This window comes from Nicotiana tomentosiformis, chromosome 12, assembly GCF_000390325.3.
Source record: "Nicotiana tomentosiformis chromosome 12, ASM39032v3, whole genome shotgun sequence".
Classification (NCBI taxonomy): domain Eukaryota; kingdom Viridiplantae; phylum Streptophyta; class Magnoliopsida; order Solanales; family Solanaceae; genus Nicotiana; species Nicotiana tomentosiformis.
In genome coordinates this window covers 42,751,282-42,766,404 of record NC_090823.1, presented here as the reverse complement: position 1 = coordinate 42,766,404, position 15,123 = coordinate 42,751,282, and the positions used below count along the sequence as shown (strand labels likewise).

The 15,123-nt window shown below is 40.6% G+C and overlaps 2 protein-coding genes across 11 annotated transcripts; one reads left to right on the top strand and one right to left on the bottom strand.

Annotated features, from left to right (window-relative positions):
* Positions 1 to 274: 274 nt before the first annotated feature.
* On the bottom strand, positions 275 to 4,582 carry LOC104110361 (uncharacterized). Of its 10 annotated transcripts, none has more exons than XM_018775661.3 (6): positions 4,137 to 4,582; positions 2,796 to 2,975; positions 2,505 to 2,708; positions 2,283 to 2,401; positions 1,737 to 2,178; positions 275 to 525 (listed from the first exon to the last, which is right to left on the bottom strand). In XM_018775661.3, exons 5-6 carry the CDS (start codon positions 2,170 to 2,172, stop codon positions 407 to 409), a joined length of 555 nt encoding a protein of 184 aa, XP_018631177.1. In that variant the 5' UTR covers positions 2,173 to 2,178; positions 2,283 to 2,401; positions 2,505 to 2,708; positions 2,796 to 2,975; positions 4,137 to 4,582; the 3' UTR covers positions 275 to 406. The 10 variants fall into 10 exon arrangements, with proteins under 10 accessions (XP_018631177.1, XP_009618128.1, XP_009618121.1 ...); XM_009619833.4 differs by having other exon boundaries at positions 2,367 to 2,401; XM_009619826.4 differs by lacking the exon at positions 2,283 to 2,401 and having other exon boundaries at positions 4,137 to 4,193; positions 4,290 to 4,582.
* On the top strand, positions 3,533 to 4,043 carry LOC108947547 (transcription factor bHLH77-like). Its single transcript, XM_070190424.1, has 2 exons — positions 3,533 to 3,706; positions 3,786 to 4,043. The coding sequence occupies exons 1-2, from the start codon at positions 3,533 to 3,535 to the stop codon at positions 4,041 to 4,043; spliced, it is 432 nt and encodes a 143-aa protein (XP_070046525.1).
* Positions 4,583 to 15,123: the final 10,541 nt, after the last annotated feature.

The following is a 15,123-nucleotide window of genomic DNA, read 5'->3' as shown; positions in this document are numbered from 1 at the left end:
TAATGCAACACTTTTATAAGCTATTGCAACGGCTATTTAAAGATATCGCAACGGTTTCCTAATGCTATTGTTACGGTTTTTCATATTGCAACGGTTACTTACAACGGTTTTCTATTTAAATATATTTTGTATCCTATTGCAACGGTTCTGGTAGGCTATGCGACAACTTAATTAACTATGATATATATATATATATATATATATATATATATATATATATATATATATATATATATCCCTATGTTGTACAATTATAAATTTTAATACACCAAAATTTATATAAGTCACATAATAAATTACTCATAAACTTTTACAATCCAAAATAATTGTCAAACCAACTAGTAATTAATATCCATCAAAGCAAAATGTTCAAACCCACCCAAGTGCATGCATAAGCGTTTACAATTCAAGAGTTAGCATAAAATATTCTTAAAACATCTAAAATTCCAGCAATAATCCAAAAATCTTCTTGAGTTAGGTGTAGATATTCAATGTCTACATCTTCCCTTTCACCATTTTCTCCACCTATAAAAAAGATAAATCAAGTCATTACCTTCAAGCGCTAGTTGACAATTCAAGCAAAAGCATGAACGAAAAAGCAAGCAATTCAATTCTAAAATTTTGAGAAGGGAAACACTTCAAATTATAGCAGCAGTAAGACTACAGAACATTTCTGTGCTTGATAAAAGCATTGACCATATCAACTATTGTTTCGTACTGTTTTAGGATAGCTTAAGGCAAAACTGCAATGATGAAGCTTTTAACATAATGTATAATTGTAGGAGGCAACTTGATAGCATTTCGTACAACAAGTTGATAGATGGATTCTCATTAACGTTATTCTGCTAAAAATATATATATGATGGAAAGAACTCCATGAATCAAATCCAATATAAGAAGCATACCTCAAAATATGTCGTGCGGTTCATTTAAAAGTTACAACTCATAAATAGCATTTTACAACTTACAGGCAATGCCTCCATTAACAAGACAGAAATAACAGCAATAAAAATATCTATAGTATATTATACTATAGATACTCATCACGAGTTTCACGTCGACAACTTAAGAAAGACGGCCCAACACGCTTCATCGGGCATAGCAATAGACAAGAAGAAAATTAAGATTTACATCATTTATGCCACTATATTACTACTGAGAACTAGTTGCATTCACCTAATGAAGATGAGCACTTCAATACCAAATCTGCAAACCTCAACCACAAGTAACTATAGTTGGCTTAATTATTTCCATGTAACAAAACAGTAGTGTCTCGCATATTTCCATGTAACAACCATTTAAATCCTAAAACATGGATACTAGCAGATCTTTATCAAGAGAAACTAACTTAATACAACTAACAACCAATAGAACAACCAAGCTAATTTATTAATCGGCTAAAAGCATGGACTAACAATAACTAGATGTCAAGCAGGAGATTATAATATCCGAATAGCACACGAAGACACAAATAGAGTCTAATTAAAGATTCACCACTTAACCAACATCAAACTAGCCCCTAGATCGAAAGCCACACAACCAGTAGAAGATGAAAAAACATTACTATATTAATCGGACTTCAATACCCATTATTTAAGCGAGATCACTCAGTTGCGAACAAGAAGGAAATAAATTGTGAACAGAGAAAGAGAGTTGTGGTAGAAGAAGTAACATAAGGAGGAGTAGAAGAAGAAAGAAAGAAAAGAAGAGGTGTAACGTTTGGAGTAAGTACTAACCTCTATTGTTACTATCAGTAGAGAGGCGATTGATTAGTTGAATAGCGTTTTGTTGAGCAGATGAAGCTTCTCCAGGTGAACGAGTACTAAAATTCAGCATGTTATGATCAATTTGTAATCCTGGATTAATACGTCGAAGTTGTGAAACGACATTAAGTGTAATTTTTTGTTCCCAAGCATCCTTGTGTGCATTGAATTTTTCCAACATCCTTTGTTGCATCCTCTCTTCCATTTCCTCAATTTTCTGTTGCATCCTGTCCTCTGTAGCATTTAATGAGGGTACAAAATCTTCCATTTTCCTTTTTAAGACGGTCTTGGTAACCCCACGTCCATACAATCTTACACGACCTGGATGCTCGACTCCCATTACTGATACAAATGCGTCTACAGATTGACTGTCATCTTCACTTTCCTGAGTTGATTGCATTTTCTCCATTTCATCCTACATAACAAATTCAAAAGAAGAGAGCTTAAGTAAATAAAACTAAGTCAATAATTAAGAACTATGAAATGATCTCGACAAAGTTTAAATTAGAAAATTCGTACAATTTTACTAATTGTATCCTCATATGATCTTTTGTATACTCGACTAGGTTTTAACTTTCCTGGTAGACAAAAAGATGTCCTTACTTGATAGATTATCAGAAGTTTCCTTCTTTTTTTTCCTGGTTACATAAAAAAAACTATGAAAAACTTTTCATGTAAAGCTGACAAGTTCATATTTTATTTAAGGAAAGCATATTCAGCGATTGGAGTGTTCAAGTTTACTTTGTGGGAATCGGAGTTCCAATAGTTAAGAAGATCCTTAAAGTGAGATTCCGAAACATCTACCGGCCTATTCTCCATTCGAAGCTCGTCATTGGCATAGGCTTCAAAGTGGTCGTTCTTCAATTGATTCTTATACTTTCACCAAACAACCTGAATAGAACGAAAAACCCATGTTTTCGCCTCCTCGGGGATGTTATATTTTGCCTACAAATTTGGTGCGATTTGATTAGTGTAAGAAAATATAAAATATCATCCACGCTTATTGAAAATTAAAAATTGAAAACTTCAAACCTTGACATATTTCCACATATCATTTATTGTGTCTAGTTTCCTCCAATTAAATATATTAAGCGGATAAAATATCCCATTCCTTGCCAATGTGCCGAGAAATCTACCCAACCCTCTTACAACTTCATCAGTTGGACCAATGGGCTGATTCAACTCTTTTACAACTTCATCACTTGATTTCTACTGTAAGAATATATAAGATATTCTTTAATCTTCAAGTATTTGAAGATCATGTTATAGCAAAGTTCGACGAAACAAACATAAAAAGCAAAGTTTAGTAGTATGTATGAAAATCTGACAGAAATATTTCTCATACTTTAATGGTATATTATTCAATAATATATCGATTTGTCATTATTCATCACTACACAAGCATGCAAACTAGTGGAGGAAATAGATGGACAAAGTTGATGTCAAGTTATTTGCTAATGAAATGGCCATGTGAGACTAAATTGTAGGTGCTGAGATTAATCTTCTATACCAAGATTTGTATAGTTAAGGAAGACTGTAGCATTAGGAAAGTGTTTATGGTGATTAAAGAGAATCTTGTTGTTGGTTTTTTGCTTTATATACCTTTCACTTTTTCTCTTTTTATTTTCAGAAGCTTCATTGTTGCAACGGTAGAACAAGTCTATTGGGGGAATTGACACATAGATCTGCTCAACAATTAGGGAATGGAAAATTGCCTTCTGAAGCAAGCTTGATCCCCTTTGCAAATCAATAATTCGGGCCAAACAAGGATGGAATTGATGTCTACAAATTTGGGCAGGCCTATCACTAATTCTAATGAGTCTCTTTTAGAGCCAAGTGGAGAAACAGGACCAAAAACTCCAACTGAATTGAATTCTACTAGAAAAAGAAAAACAACTCTTCAAGAGGAAACAAAAGAAGATGCCCCCGCTAATGGAAACATGGTTAGGATTATTATAAAGTCGAAATAATTTTGATTTGCTTAACTAATGCAATTAGTGGCTAATCAAATTTTCATTTTAGGGAGGTGAAGGTGATGATAATGCAAGAACAAAGCGATGTAAACAAGAAGTAGAAGGTAATGAGACAGAAAATGGAGCAGCTAACATGGAGGAATCAAAGGGAAATAATGAAGGTGATGAAACTCAAAATCAAAAGCCTCATAAGCGATCAAAGGACTATATTCATGTTATAGCAAGGAGAGGACAAGCTACGGATAGCCATAGTCTATCAGTGAAATTATCAGCACAATATTCCCCAAGAAAAAAGATCACAGCATAACAAAAATCGTGTATTTCCAATCAATAACAGTACATCGCTCAAATACCCTAAAAATAAAATTAAAATAAATTAATCTGGTGTAAAGGAACTTACGATGATATTTATTCTACAGTTACCAGTGGCAAATTCTTCTTCAAAGAGGAATGAAATCTGCGAATTAGGGCTCAATTGTTGAGAAATTGCAAAACCAAAAAAACAAAAAAAACATGCGAAATAAATCAGAAATTTATGAGAATCGAGCAAAACCCTTGAATTAGGGATCTATGGAACTTGACGGGTTAGCCGATCTTAATCGAGAAAAAAACCTAAACTTATTGGATGGTTCGAATTGTTTGAAAGAGCTGGTTGTTTATGGTGCGAATTAAGGGTTAACAGTTGAGAATTGTTTGCTGAGATTTGGTGGGCTTAACGGAGGTTGGCAGACGGACTTTCTCCGGCGTAGGACTGTCACTGGCATGGGTGTCACCAGCGAGGGCGAGGTTTGGCAGAGATATTGGGCGTGAGCTTTGAGAGAGGCTTAATATTTTACTTTCTCCTTTTAATTAATTAGTAGTACTATTACATAAAAAACACAAGTAAAAAAAAAATCGAATGTAAATAATTTGGGGTTTTGGCGGGCTGGAGGAAAATTTGGGGGGGGGGGGGGGGGGAGGGGGATAATTAAGAGGGATTAATAACCGTTCCCATTGATTTTGTTTCCCAGATCCGTTGCAATAGATTCATCTATATGAACGGTTATAAGAAACGTTGCAAAAAAAAAAAATAGCTATGGGAACGGTTTTTACACAAATGCAACGGTTATATGATTGAAGTGTGTGGAATGTACCTATGCCTTATTAGAACGGTTACAACCGTTGCCATAAGAACTCTATAGCAACGGTTTCTGAACCGTTGCAACAACTCTGTTGCCATAGGCTGATTTTCCTTCGTGAACCTTTGTCATGACATAGTTAGCTTCGGATGCCTAAGCATCGGGCCAGCGGGCCTTGAAAAGATTTTCAATACAATTGGCCTCTCTTGAAGCTATATCGCACTGCTTTGGCGCGCAGCGCTCGGGATGCTTTGGGGTCTTCAGGTAACTTCCCGTGTTTGAGATAATCGATGATTTCATTTCTCCAGTCCCAAACCAAATTAGTCGAGTTTACCTCATAGTAACCATTGTATCCATGACTGAGTTCATTAGTTGTACTACCGCCCCGGACTCCGATCCCTTTATTTCCGTCGATGATCCTTGGTTTGCCAATGCGTCTGCTTCTGCGTTATCTTCCCTTGGGATATGAGTAATTGACCACTCCCGGAATTGCGCCAACAGATCCTGAACCTTTACCACGTATTGTTGCATGCGCTCCTATTTGGTCGCGAATATCCTGTAGATCGCATTTACCACCAGCTGTGAGTCGCATTTGATTTCGATAACCTCAGAGTCAAGTCCCGAGGACAACTCGAGCCCTGCAATCAAAGCTTCATACTCTTCTTCATTGTTAGTTAAAGGGACCGTTCTGATGGCTTGCCTTAGGGTTTCCTCCGAAGACGTGATTAAGACTATACCGAGCCCGGGCCCTTTTATGTTGGAAGCCCCGTTTGTAAATAAGGTCTAAACCCCTGATGTCGATTCTGACACCATTACTGCCTTCTTGGTTGCCAGAGGCAATAATCCCGGACTAAAATCGGCCACGAAATCAGCCAAGACTTGCGACTTAATTGAAGTCCTTGGTTTATATTTTATATCGAACTCACTCATTTTGACGGCCCATTTGGCCAATCTATCCGAGAGTTTGTCTTTATGGAGTATATTCCGCAAAGAAAAAGTAGTCACCACGGCTATCGGGTGGCATTTGAAGTAGGGCCTCAGCTTCAGAGTGGCGACTACAAGAGCTAAGGCCAGTTTCTCCAAATGTGGGTAGCGAGTTTCTGCTCCCGTTAAAATTTTACTAACATAATAAATTGGAGATTGCGTACCTTCATTCTCTCGGACTAAAACTGAACTTACCGCAACTTCCGAGACTGCGAGATAAACTAGCAACAGTTCACCTTCTTTTGGTTTTGAAAGCAATGAAGGGCTTGACAAGTACTTCTTTAAATCCCTCAAAGCCTGCTGGCACTCCCCGTAAGCCTTTGGACTTCCTCCATATTTGATAGTTAGTCCGGAATGTCTTCTATGGCCTTGATCTTATCGGGGTTTACCTCAATTCCCTTTGTGATATCAGAAATCCCAGAAACTTACCAGAGCTTACCCCGAACGCACATTTCTCGGGATTAAGTTTCAAATTATGCTTCCTTAGGATGTCTAAAGTTTCTTGCAGATGTTTAAGATGATCATATGCGTTTAAATATTTAATTAGTATATCGTCTATATAAACTTCCATAGTTTTTCCTATTTGATTTTCAAACATCTTGTTCACGAGTCATTGATAAGTGACTCCGGCATTTTTCAACCCAAAGAGTATCACATTATAGCAATATATACCGAAATTCGTTATAAATGAAGTCTTTTTCTGATCCTCCGAGTTCATCTTAATTTGGTTGTACCCGGAATAAGCATTGAGAAAACTCAATAACTTGTGCCCGGTCGTGGCATCAATCATTTGATCGATGTTTGGCAGTGGGAACGAGTCTTTCGGGCACGCATTGTTAAGATCTTTATAATCTACACACATGCAAAACTTATTGTTCTTCTTAGGAACTAATACTACATTGGCTAGCCAGTCTGGATATCTTACCTCTTAGATCAAACCGATACTAAATAAGCGGGTTACCTCTTCTTTGACAAATTTATTCTTGGCTTCGGCAATCGGGCGTTTCTTTTATCTTATCGGAGGTATGTTGGTTTCCAAGCTTAACTTGTATATGGCTACCTCTGTTGAGATGCTTGTCATATCCTCATGCGACCATGCAAAACAATCGGTGTTAGATTTAAGGAATTTAATAAAGTCGGACCTGAGTTCTAGGTGCAGTCATGTCCCCAATAGGAATTTCCTTTCTAGGAATTCTTCAAATAATGCCACTTGCTCCAGCTCTTCCGATGTGGACTTCGTTGCATCAATATCTTCTGGAACTTGGGAAATATCTTGGCACCTGGTAATATCCCGACGCCTCCGCCCCTGGGCTAACTTCATCTAGTTCGGGAGTAGGTGTCGGTCCTTGTAATTGTTATACCACGTGCTCCTTTACTTTGCTACTGGAGACCAAAATTGCATTCATCTCCCTTGTCGTCGGTTGATCATCCCTTATCCGCTTAATTCCTTCAGGCATTGGAAACTTCAGTAATTGATGATATGTTGATGGTATAGATTTCATCTCGTGCAACCATGGCCTTCCTAGAATGATGTTGTATCCCATATCACCATCTACTACTTCGAAAAGAGTTGTTTTCATTACTCATTTAACGTTCATAAGTAATAAAAATTTTCCCCGAGTTGTCACACTTGCGAGGTTGAATCCGGTGAAGAGCTTTGTGGCCGGAATAATTCTTCCGGTGAGTTTAGCTTGCTCCAATACTCTCCATTATATGATATTAGTCGAACTTACTGGATCCACTATAACACGTTTAATCTTAAAATCTGGAACATTTAAAAAATTACCAGTGCATCGTTGTGTGGTAGCAACAATCTGTCTGCGTCCTCCTCCGTAAAAGTGATATCGTCTTCCCGAAGCCTTTTGCTATGCGTTATTGATACTTTCATCTTCTTTGCTGCTGAAGAGGTAACCTCGTTAATATCGTTCCCTCCAAAGATCATGTTGATTGTTTGACGCGGGGGATCTTCTCCTGCTTTCGAGGGTTCCGCGTTATCCCTGTTACGACCATAATTGTTCTTAGCTCAGTCACTCAAGAATTCTCTGAGGTGACTATTCTTCAATAATGTTGCCACTTCTTTTCGGAGGTGTCGACAGTCCCTTGTCCGATGGCCATTCATCATGTGGTATTCACATCACAAGTTGGGATCCCTCTGGCTGGGATCAATTCTCATTGGTTTCGAGAACCGTGCTTCTTTGATGTTTCTCATGGCCAACACAAAATCCACTATACTGATGTTGAAGTTGTATTTCGATAACTTAGGGTAAGAAGGATCTTGTGACCCTGACGCTTCTTTATTCTGCAGTGATCGATTGTTCTGACTGCGATCAGTTCTACTGTCAGCGGCGAACCTGTGTACTGTCTGGAAACCTCTGTTGCGGCCTTCATTCCATTTGTAGGGAAAAGACCGCCCCCTCGAAGTCTGTTTGTCCGCGTCATAATCATCGTTTGATTTTTCTCTGTTCTTTTCTTGTCCTTTGGTCGATGATAGAAAACCAACTTGATCATCTTCGATCCTTATTTTTGATTCATACCGATTGTGGACATCTTCCCAGGTCATTGCTTGAAACTCGAGCAGGTTTTCCTTCAATTTCTGGGAAGCATCTGAACTCCTTGGATTCAATCCCTTGGTGAATGATTCAGCCGCCCATTCATCCGTGACAGCCAGGGGAAACATTATCTCCTTCTAGAATGGGGTAACGAACTCTCGTAGCAACTCGGACTCTCCTTGCACAATCCTGAATATGTCGGCCTTTTGGGCCTGTACTTTTCTAGCCACGGCATGAGCCTTGATGAAAGAATTCACGAGCATTTCAAAGGAGTCTATGGAATGATCGGGTAACAGTGAATACCATATCAAGGCTCCGTTTGTGAGGGTTTCTCCAAATTTCTCTAGCAATACAGATTCAATTTCGTGAGGAGTTAAATCATTTCCCTTTACCGTCGTTGTGTAGGGTGGTAATATGCTCCTGGGGGTCTGAAGTTCCATCATACTTTGGCACTTCAGGCATTTTGAACCGCTTCGGGATTAACTTTGGTGCCGCACTTGGCTTGTATGGCAATTGAGTATACTTTTTCGAGCCCGAACCTTTCAGCACTGGTGGCGCACCCGGAATCTGGTCCATGCAGGCGTTCACTTCCCTCATAAACTGTAAAAGATCATTCTTGAAGGGATCATTCTTGTTATTGAGGCCAGATCTGCTCCCCCTGCCCCATCAGAGCCAATTTCACACTTGGGAGTGTTATTGTCGACCCTCTGCGTTGTTTGATTCACGGGAGCCTCAAGAGGAATCGAATCTCGTCTGTTTGCATTATTTGAAGCTCCCGACCAAGCCTACTTCAACTTCATCATAACCTTATCATGTCGCGTGAGGTGGCCTAGAGCGATTGTCTGTTGCTCTTGCAAGACCCTTACCTCGTCAACGACATATTCCTCATCAGCATCATCGGGAGTTGTCTCCCGAACATATCGAGGATATTGCATGTCATGCACCGATGTGGCACTATTCCTCTCATTGTGGGTGTCACTGATTGAGTCCTCGAAATGAGGCTGATCCCCTCGAATCTCGGGGTTGTGCATGTTGTTAACAATGTTATCTGCCATTTTATATGATTCTTTTAAGACAAAATAATCAAAGCACGTTAGTGAAAAAGGCAAAGATCAATTTAATTACACGGCTGTCTAGGCCCCACGGTGGGTGCCAAACTGTTTATCCGTAAAACGGTACAGTTGAATTTATACGTGATTTCTAAAAAATATATTAATTTGATCCTGAAATAATAAAATAATCAAAGCATTATGCAATACTTAGCCTTAGAATATAGACGAAACAGTAGAAGCAATAGTTCCGGGAACAAGGTTTCTGGGCACAACAACAACAAAATCAAAGAGTAAGAAGATAAGATAGTATTAAGCTTTGTATAGAATGTAGCGTAAATTTGCCAGAAAATTCCTCTCCTTTACAATAATAACTGAGCTCACTATTTATAGCTATGTCTAGGGAAGGAGGTCCTAAGATCGTGCCTTTCTTTAATGTCAATTACGAGGGACATTGATGAAGATATAACGGTGAACATAAATATCAAATTCCCTGTAACGGGTAATTGCTAGCTCTTAATGCCATGGAATATTCTCTATTAAATGCTACCGAGCGAATAGCATTTATCACATCTTTATGGATCATTGGCGCAAACCTTTGACATTTATCACATTTACGAACAAATTCTTTCGCATCTTTGCTCATATCGATCCAATAGTACCCTGCTCTGATAACTTTTTGAACTAATGTGTCGGCACCGGAGTGATTCCCAGAAGTGCCCTCGTGCACTTCCCGGAGGATGTATTTGGTATCTCCCGGGCCTAAGAATACTGCCATCGGTCCATCGTAGGTCCTTTGATATAGTGTTCCGTCAGTGGCCAACGTAAATTGAGCAGGTTTAGTCCGTAAGGTCCTGGAATCTTTATGGTTTGATGGGAGCTTTCCGTTTTCTAAGTATTTAATATACTTGTTTCTCCAATCCCAGGCTAAGCTAGTAGAATTTATCTCGGCGTGCCCATCTTCGATTACCGATCTTGAAAGTTGAACGACAGTCCCCGAGCTCAAATCATCTACCTCGACCGACGATCCCAAATTCACAAGAGCATCGGCCTCATTATTCCATTCTCGCGGAACATGCCGTAGAGTCCATTGTTTGAAATGGTGCAAAGTGATAAGCAGTCTGTCCAAATACCTTTGCATCCTACCTTCTCGGACTTCGAAGGTTTTGTTCACTTGACTCACCACCAGCAAAGAGTCACAATGCGCCTCAATGACTTCTGCTCCCAAGTTTCTAGCTAGTTCGAGACCTGCAATCATGCTTCATACTCGGCCTCGTTGTTAGTTAGTCTGATAGTTTTAATAGCTTGCCTAATAATGTTACCCGTGGGGGGTTTCAAAACTATGCCTAGCCCGGACCCCTTTACATTCGAAGCCCCGTCTGTAAAAAGGGTCCATACCCCTGATGATATACCTGATTTGAAAAGGTGTTCTTTTTCGATTTTGGGTACGAGGGTTGGCATGAAGTCGGCCACAAAGTCTGCTAAAATTTGAGACTTGATGGTCGTACGGGGTTGATATTCGATATCGTACCTACTAAGTTCGATGGCCCATTTGGCCAATCGTCCTGATAGTTCGGGCCTATGTAAAATATTACGGAGTGCGCAAGTGGTTAATACGCTTTTGGGGTGACATTGAAAGTACGGCCTTAACTTTCTGGAGGCGTTTACTAGCGTAAATGACAATTTTTCTAAGTGTGGATACCTAGTTTCCGCTTCTCCTAAGGTCCGACTTACGTAATAAACGGGAAATTGCGTACCTTGCTCCTTTCGAACTAGGACACTGTTTACGGCGACTTCCGATACCGTCAAGTACAAGTACAGTTTTTCGCCGGTTTTTGGAGTGTGAACCAGTGGTGGGCTCGATAGATATCGTTTCAATTCCTGTAACACTTGTTGGCATTCTGGTGTCCAGGCGAAGTCGTTCTTCCTTTTGAGTAGGGAGAAAAATTTGTGACTTCGATCAGATGATTTTGAAATGACCCGGCCTAAGGCTGCAATTCTTCCCGTTAACCTTTGTACAGCTTTCACGCTGTCCACGATGGTAATGTCTTCGATGGCCTTGATTTTATCAGGGTTAATCTCGATTCCCCGATTTGACACCATGAAGTCGAGGAACTTTCCCGAACCGACCCCAAAAGCACATTTTTCGGGGTTGAGCTTCATGTTGTATTTCCTCAGAATCTCGAACGTTTCCTGCAAATGGGCCAAATAGTCCTCTGCGCGCAGGGACTTAACTAGCATGTCCTGTATTTACCTATTTTTTCTTCGAACATTTTATTTACTAGGCGTTGATAAGTAGCTCCTGCATTTTTTAGCTCGAAGGGCATTACGTTATAACAATATATTCCATATTGGGTCACAAATGAAGTATTTTCCCGGTCGTCCGGGTTCATCTAAATTTGATTATACCCGGAATAGGCGTCGAGAAAGGTGAGGATCTCATGGCCGGCCGTGGCATCGATCATGCGATCGATGTTGGGCAGTGGAAAGGAATCTTTGGGGCATGCTTTGTTCAAATCTTTATAGTCCACACACATTCTAAGTTTGTTCCCCTTTTTAGGTACTACAACCACATTGGCTCCATTCGGGGTATTTTACCTCCCGAATGGACCCTATTTTGAGAAGTTTGGTTACCTCGTCCTTTATGAATGCGTGCTTTCCCTCAGACTGGGGTCTTCTTTTTTGCTTCACCGGTCGGAACCTAGGGTCCAAGCTTAGCTGGTGCGTCGTTATGTCCGGTGGGATCCCTGTTATATCTATATGGGACCAGGCAAAACAGTCGATGTTATCGATAAGAAATCGAATGCGTTTCTTCCTGAGTTTGGGGCTCAAACCCGTTCCCAGGTATACCTTTCGCTCGGGCCAGTGTTCGATCAGTATGATTTGCTCCAGTTCCTCAATTGTTTATTTGGTGGCATCAGAATCATCGGGGGTTATGAAGGATCGAGGGATCCATCGATCATCATCTTCTTCAATGTTTCGCTTACCTGACTGGGTCGAAGCCGATGTCTGTGATTGCTATTTGGTGCTCTGCTCTTCGATTATGTCTCCTTCTGAACCTGATCCTTTTATCGGCGAAGACGAGGATATTGATTTTGCTTCTTCAACGGAGAACATTTCCTTTGTAGCCGGTTATTCTCCGTACACTATTTTGACACCTCTCGATGTTGGGAATTTGAGGACCTGGTGTAGGGTCGAGGGTACGGCTCTCATGTTGTGGATCCACGGCCTTCCGAAAAGGGCATTATATCTCATATCGCCTTCGATTACGTGAAACTTTGTTTCCTGGATGGTTCCGGCCACGTTTATCGATAGGGTAATCTCGCCTTTGGTGGTTTCACATGCCATATTGAATCTGTTTAGAACCAGAGTTGCGGGTACGACCTGATCTTGTAGGACGAGCTGTTCTACAACCCTCGATCTGATGATATTGGCCGAGCTACCTGGATCAATTAACACACGCTTAATCTTAGTTTTATTCATGAGTACGGATATTACCAGTGCATCGTTATGGGGTTGGATGACTCCCTCTGTATCTTCATCATTGAAGGACAAAGTTCCTATAGGTGTGTAATCTTGAGTTTGAGATTGCTTTTCACTCACAATCGATGTTTTAGAGCATTTAAGCACCGGTCCGTGAGGGGCATCGGCACCGCCGATGATCATGTGAATGACGTGTTGCGGTTCTTGTAGCTCGTTTTGCTTGCCGAAGTCCTTGTTCTTAAAATGGTTCTTCGCCCTATCACTCAGAAATTCCCGAAGGTGTTCTTTGCTAAATAAGTGGGCTACTTCCTCTCTTAATTGCCTGCAACCTTCCATTTTGTGGCCATGGGTGCCATGATATTCGCACATTTGATTGGGATTCCTTTGGGCAGGATCGGTCTGCATGGGTCGAGGCCACCTGGTATCTTTGATGCGTCTGATGGCCGATACGATGGCGGATGTATCAATGCTGAAGTTATATTCTGATAATCGAGGAACTTCTATAGGATCAGTATATTTATCAAAACCGCTCTTGCTTATAAGTCCCCGAGAATTTTTCTCCCGATCAGTCCTTCGGTTGTTCCGAACCGTATCACGTGCTGAACCGTTGTCCATCCGATCTGTGACGTATGGCTAGTATCGGTCTCTGTTCGATCTTTGTTCTCTATTGATTTCCCTCTAATTTTTAACGGTTGTGCGGTTCTGATGCGCGGGTCCATACGGAGCTCCCGATTGATCATCTTCTACCCTGATTTTTGATTGGTACCGGTTGTGTACATCTGTCCAGGTTATTGCCGGGTACTCGATCAAATTTTGTTTCAGCCGACGTGATGCTGTCGAACTTAACCCGTTCAAACCTTGGGTGAAATCTTGTACGGCCCAATCGTCTGTGACCGGTGGCAAATCCATACGTTCCATTTGGAATCGGGATACGAATTCCCTCAGTATTTCGTTACCCCTTTGTTTTACTTTGAAGAGGTCTGATTTCCTTGTTGTGACCTTTATGGCACCAGCATGTGCTTTTATGAACGAATATGCTAACATGGCAAAAGAATCAATGGAATTTGGCGGCAAATTGTGGTACCAGATCATTGCTCCATTTGCGAGGGTCTCTCCGAACTTTTTCAACAACACGGATTCGATCTCATCGTCCTCCAAATCGTTGCCTTTGATGGCATATGTGTAGGAGGTGACATGTTCGTTAGGATTGGTTGTACTGTTATATTTGGGAATTTCGGGCATACGGAATTTTTTGGGGATTAGTTTTGGGGCCGCGCTCGAGGGAAAAGGCTTTTGTAGGAATTTTTTCGAATCATGCCCTTTTATCATCGACGGAGCCCCCGGGATCTGATCGACCCTAGCATTATATGTTTCCACTTTTTTGTCGTTGGCTTCGACTCGTTTTGTGAGTTCCTCGAGTAATTTAGCAATTTCAGGAGCGGTCCCTGATTCTTGCTTGTTTGATTTCACTACGGCGGGCTCCGTTCTGGGGGTGACTTCTCGAAGAAGTGGATTGAAGTTCGGCCTGCTTTGCATATGAGTTTGGCTCTGCAATTGAGCTATCACTGCTTGTTGGGCTTGTAGCATTTTTAAAATCATACGCAAGCTGACCTCGATTTTCCCCGTGTTATGGGTGTCTCGGGCTATGGGTCGAGCACCGCCCTGAACGCTTTTTTCCGGTTCAGAACGCTGATTCGCTTCTAGAGCTATTTGTGAATTGATATCCAATGGTACTTCGACTCGAATTTCAGGTTCTTCGAATCAAGCCTCGTTGCCGTCATCAGGTAGCCTTCCGGCCCCGGGCGCCAAGTTGTTGGTTTCATCTTGAAGACCGGTTTCGAGGTCGATAGGTAGAGCCATTGCTGATTTGAGGTTGTAAGCTGGAGTGTATTGTAGATTTATATCAAACAATCACTGTTACTCTTAGCCCCACGGTGGGTGCCAAACTGTTTACCTGAAAATCAGATAACGTCAAATTTAGGTATGGTTCTAAGGATACGCAAATTCCTATGATAGAAAAATGACAATACAAGTATTTTTACTATAAAGTGGGAATAATCAACAGGAAGGCTCAATGAGCAACATGAAATCTCAATGTATGTTGGGGGAGATGGGTCTATTGCAGTCTATGTTCCTTTTCATAATAGATGGTCACTACTTTATCTATAACAACATAATAAAATAATACATATAATGGAGGACAC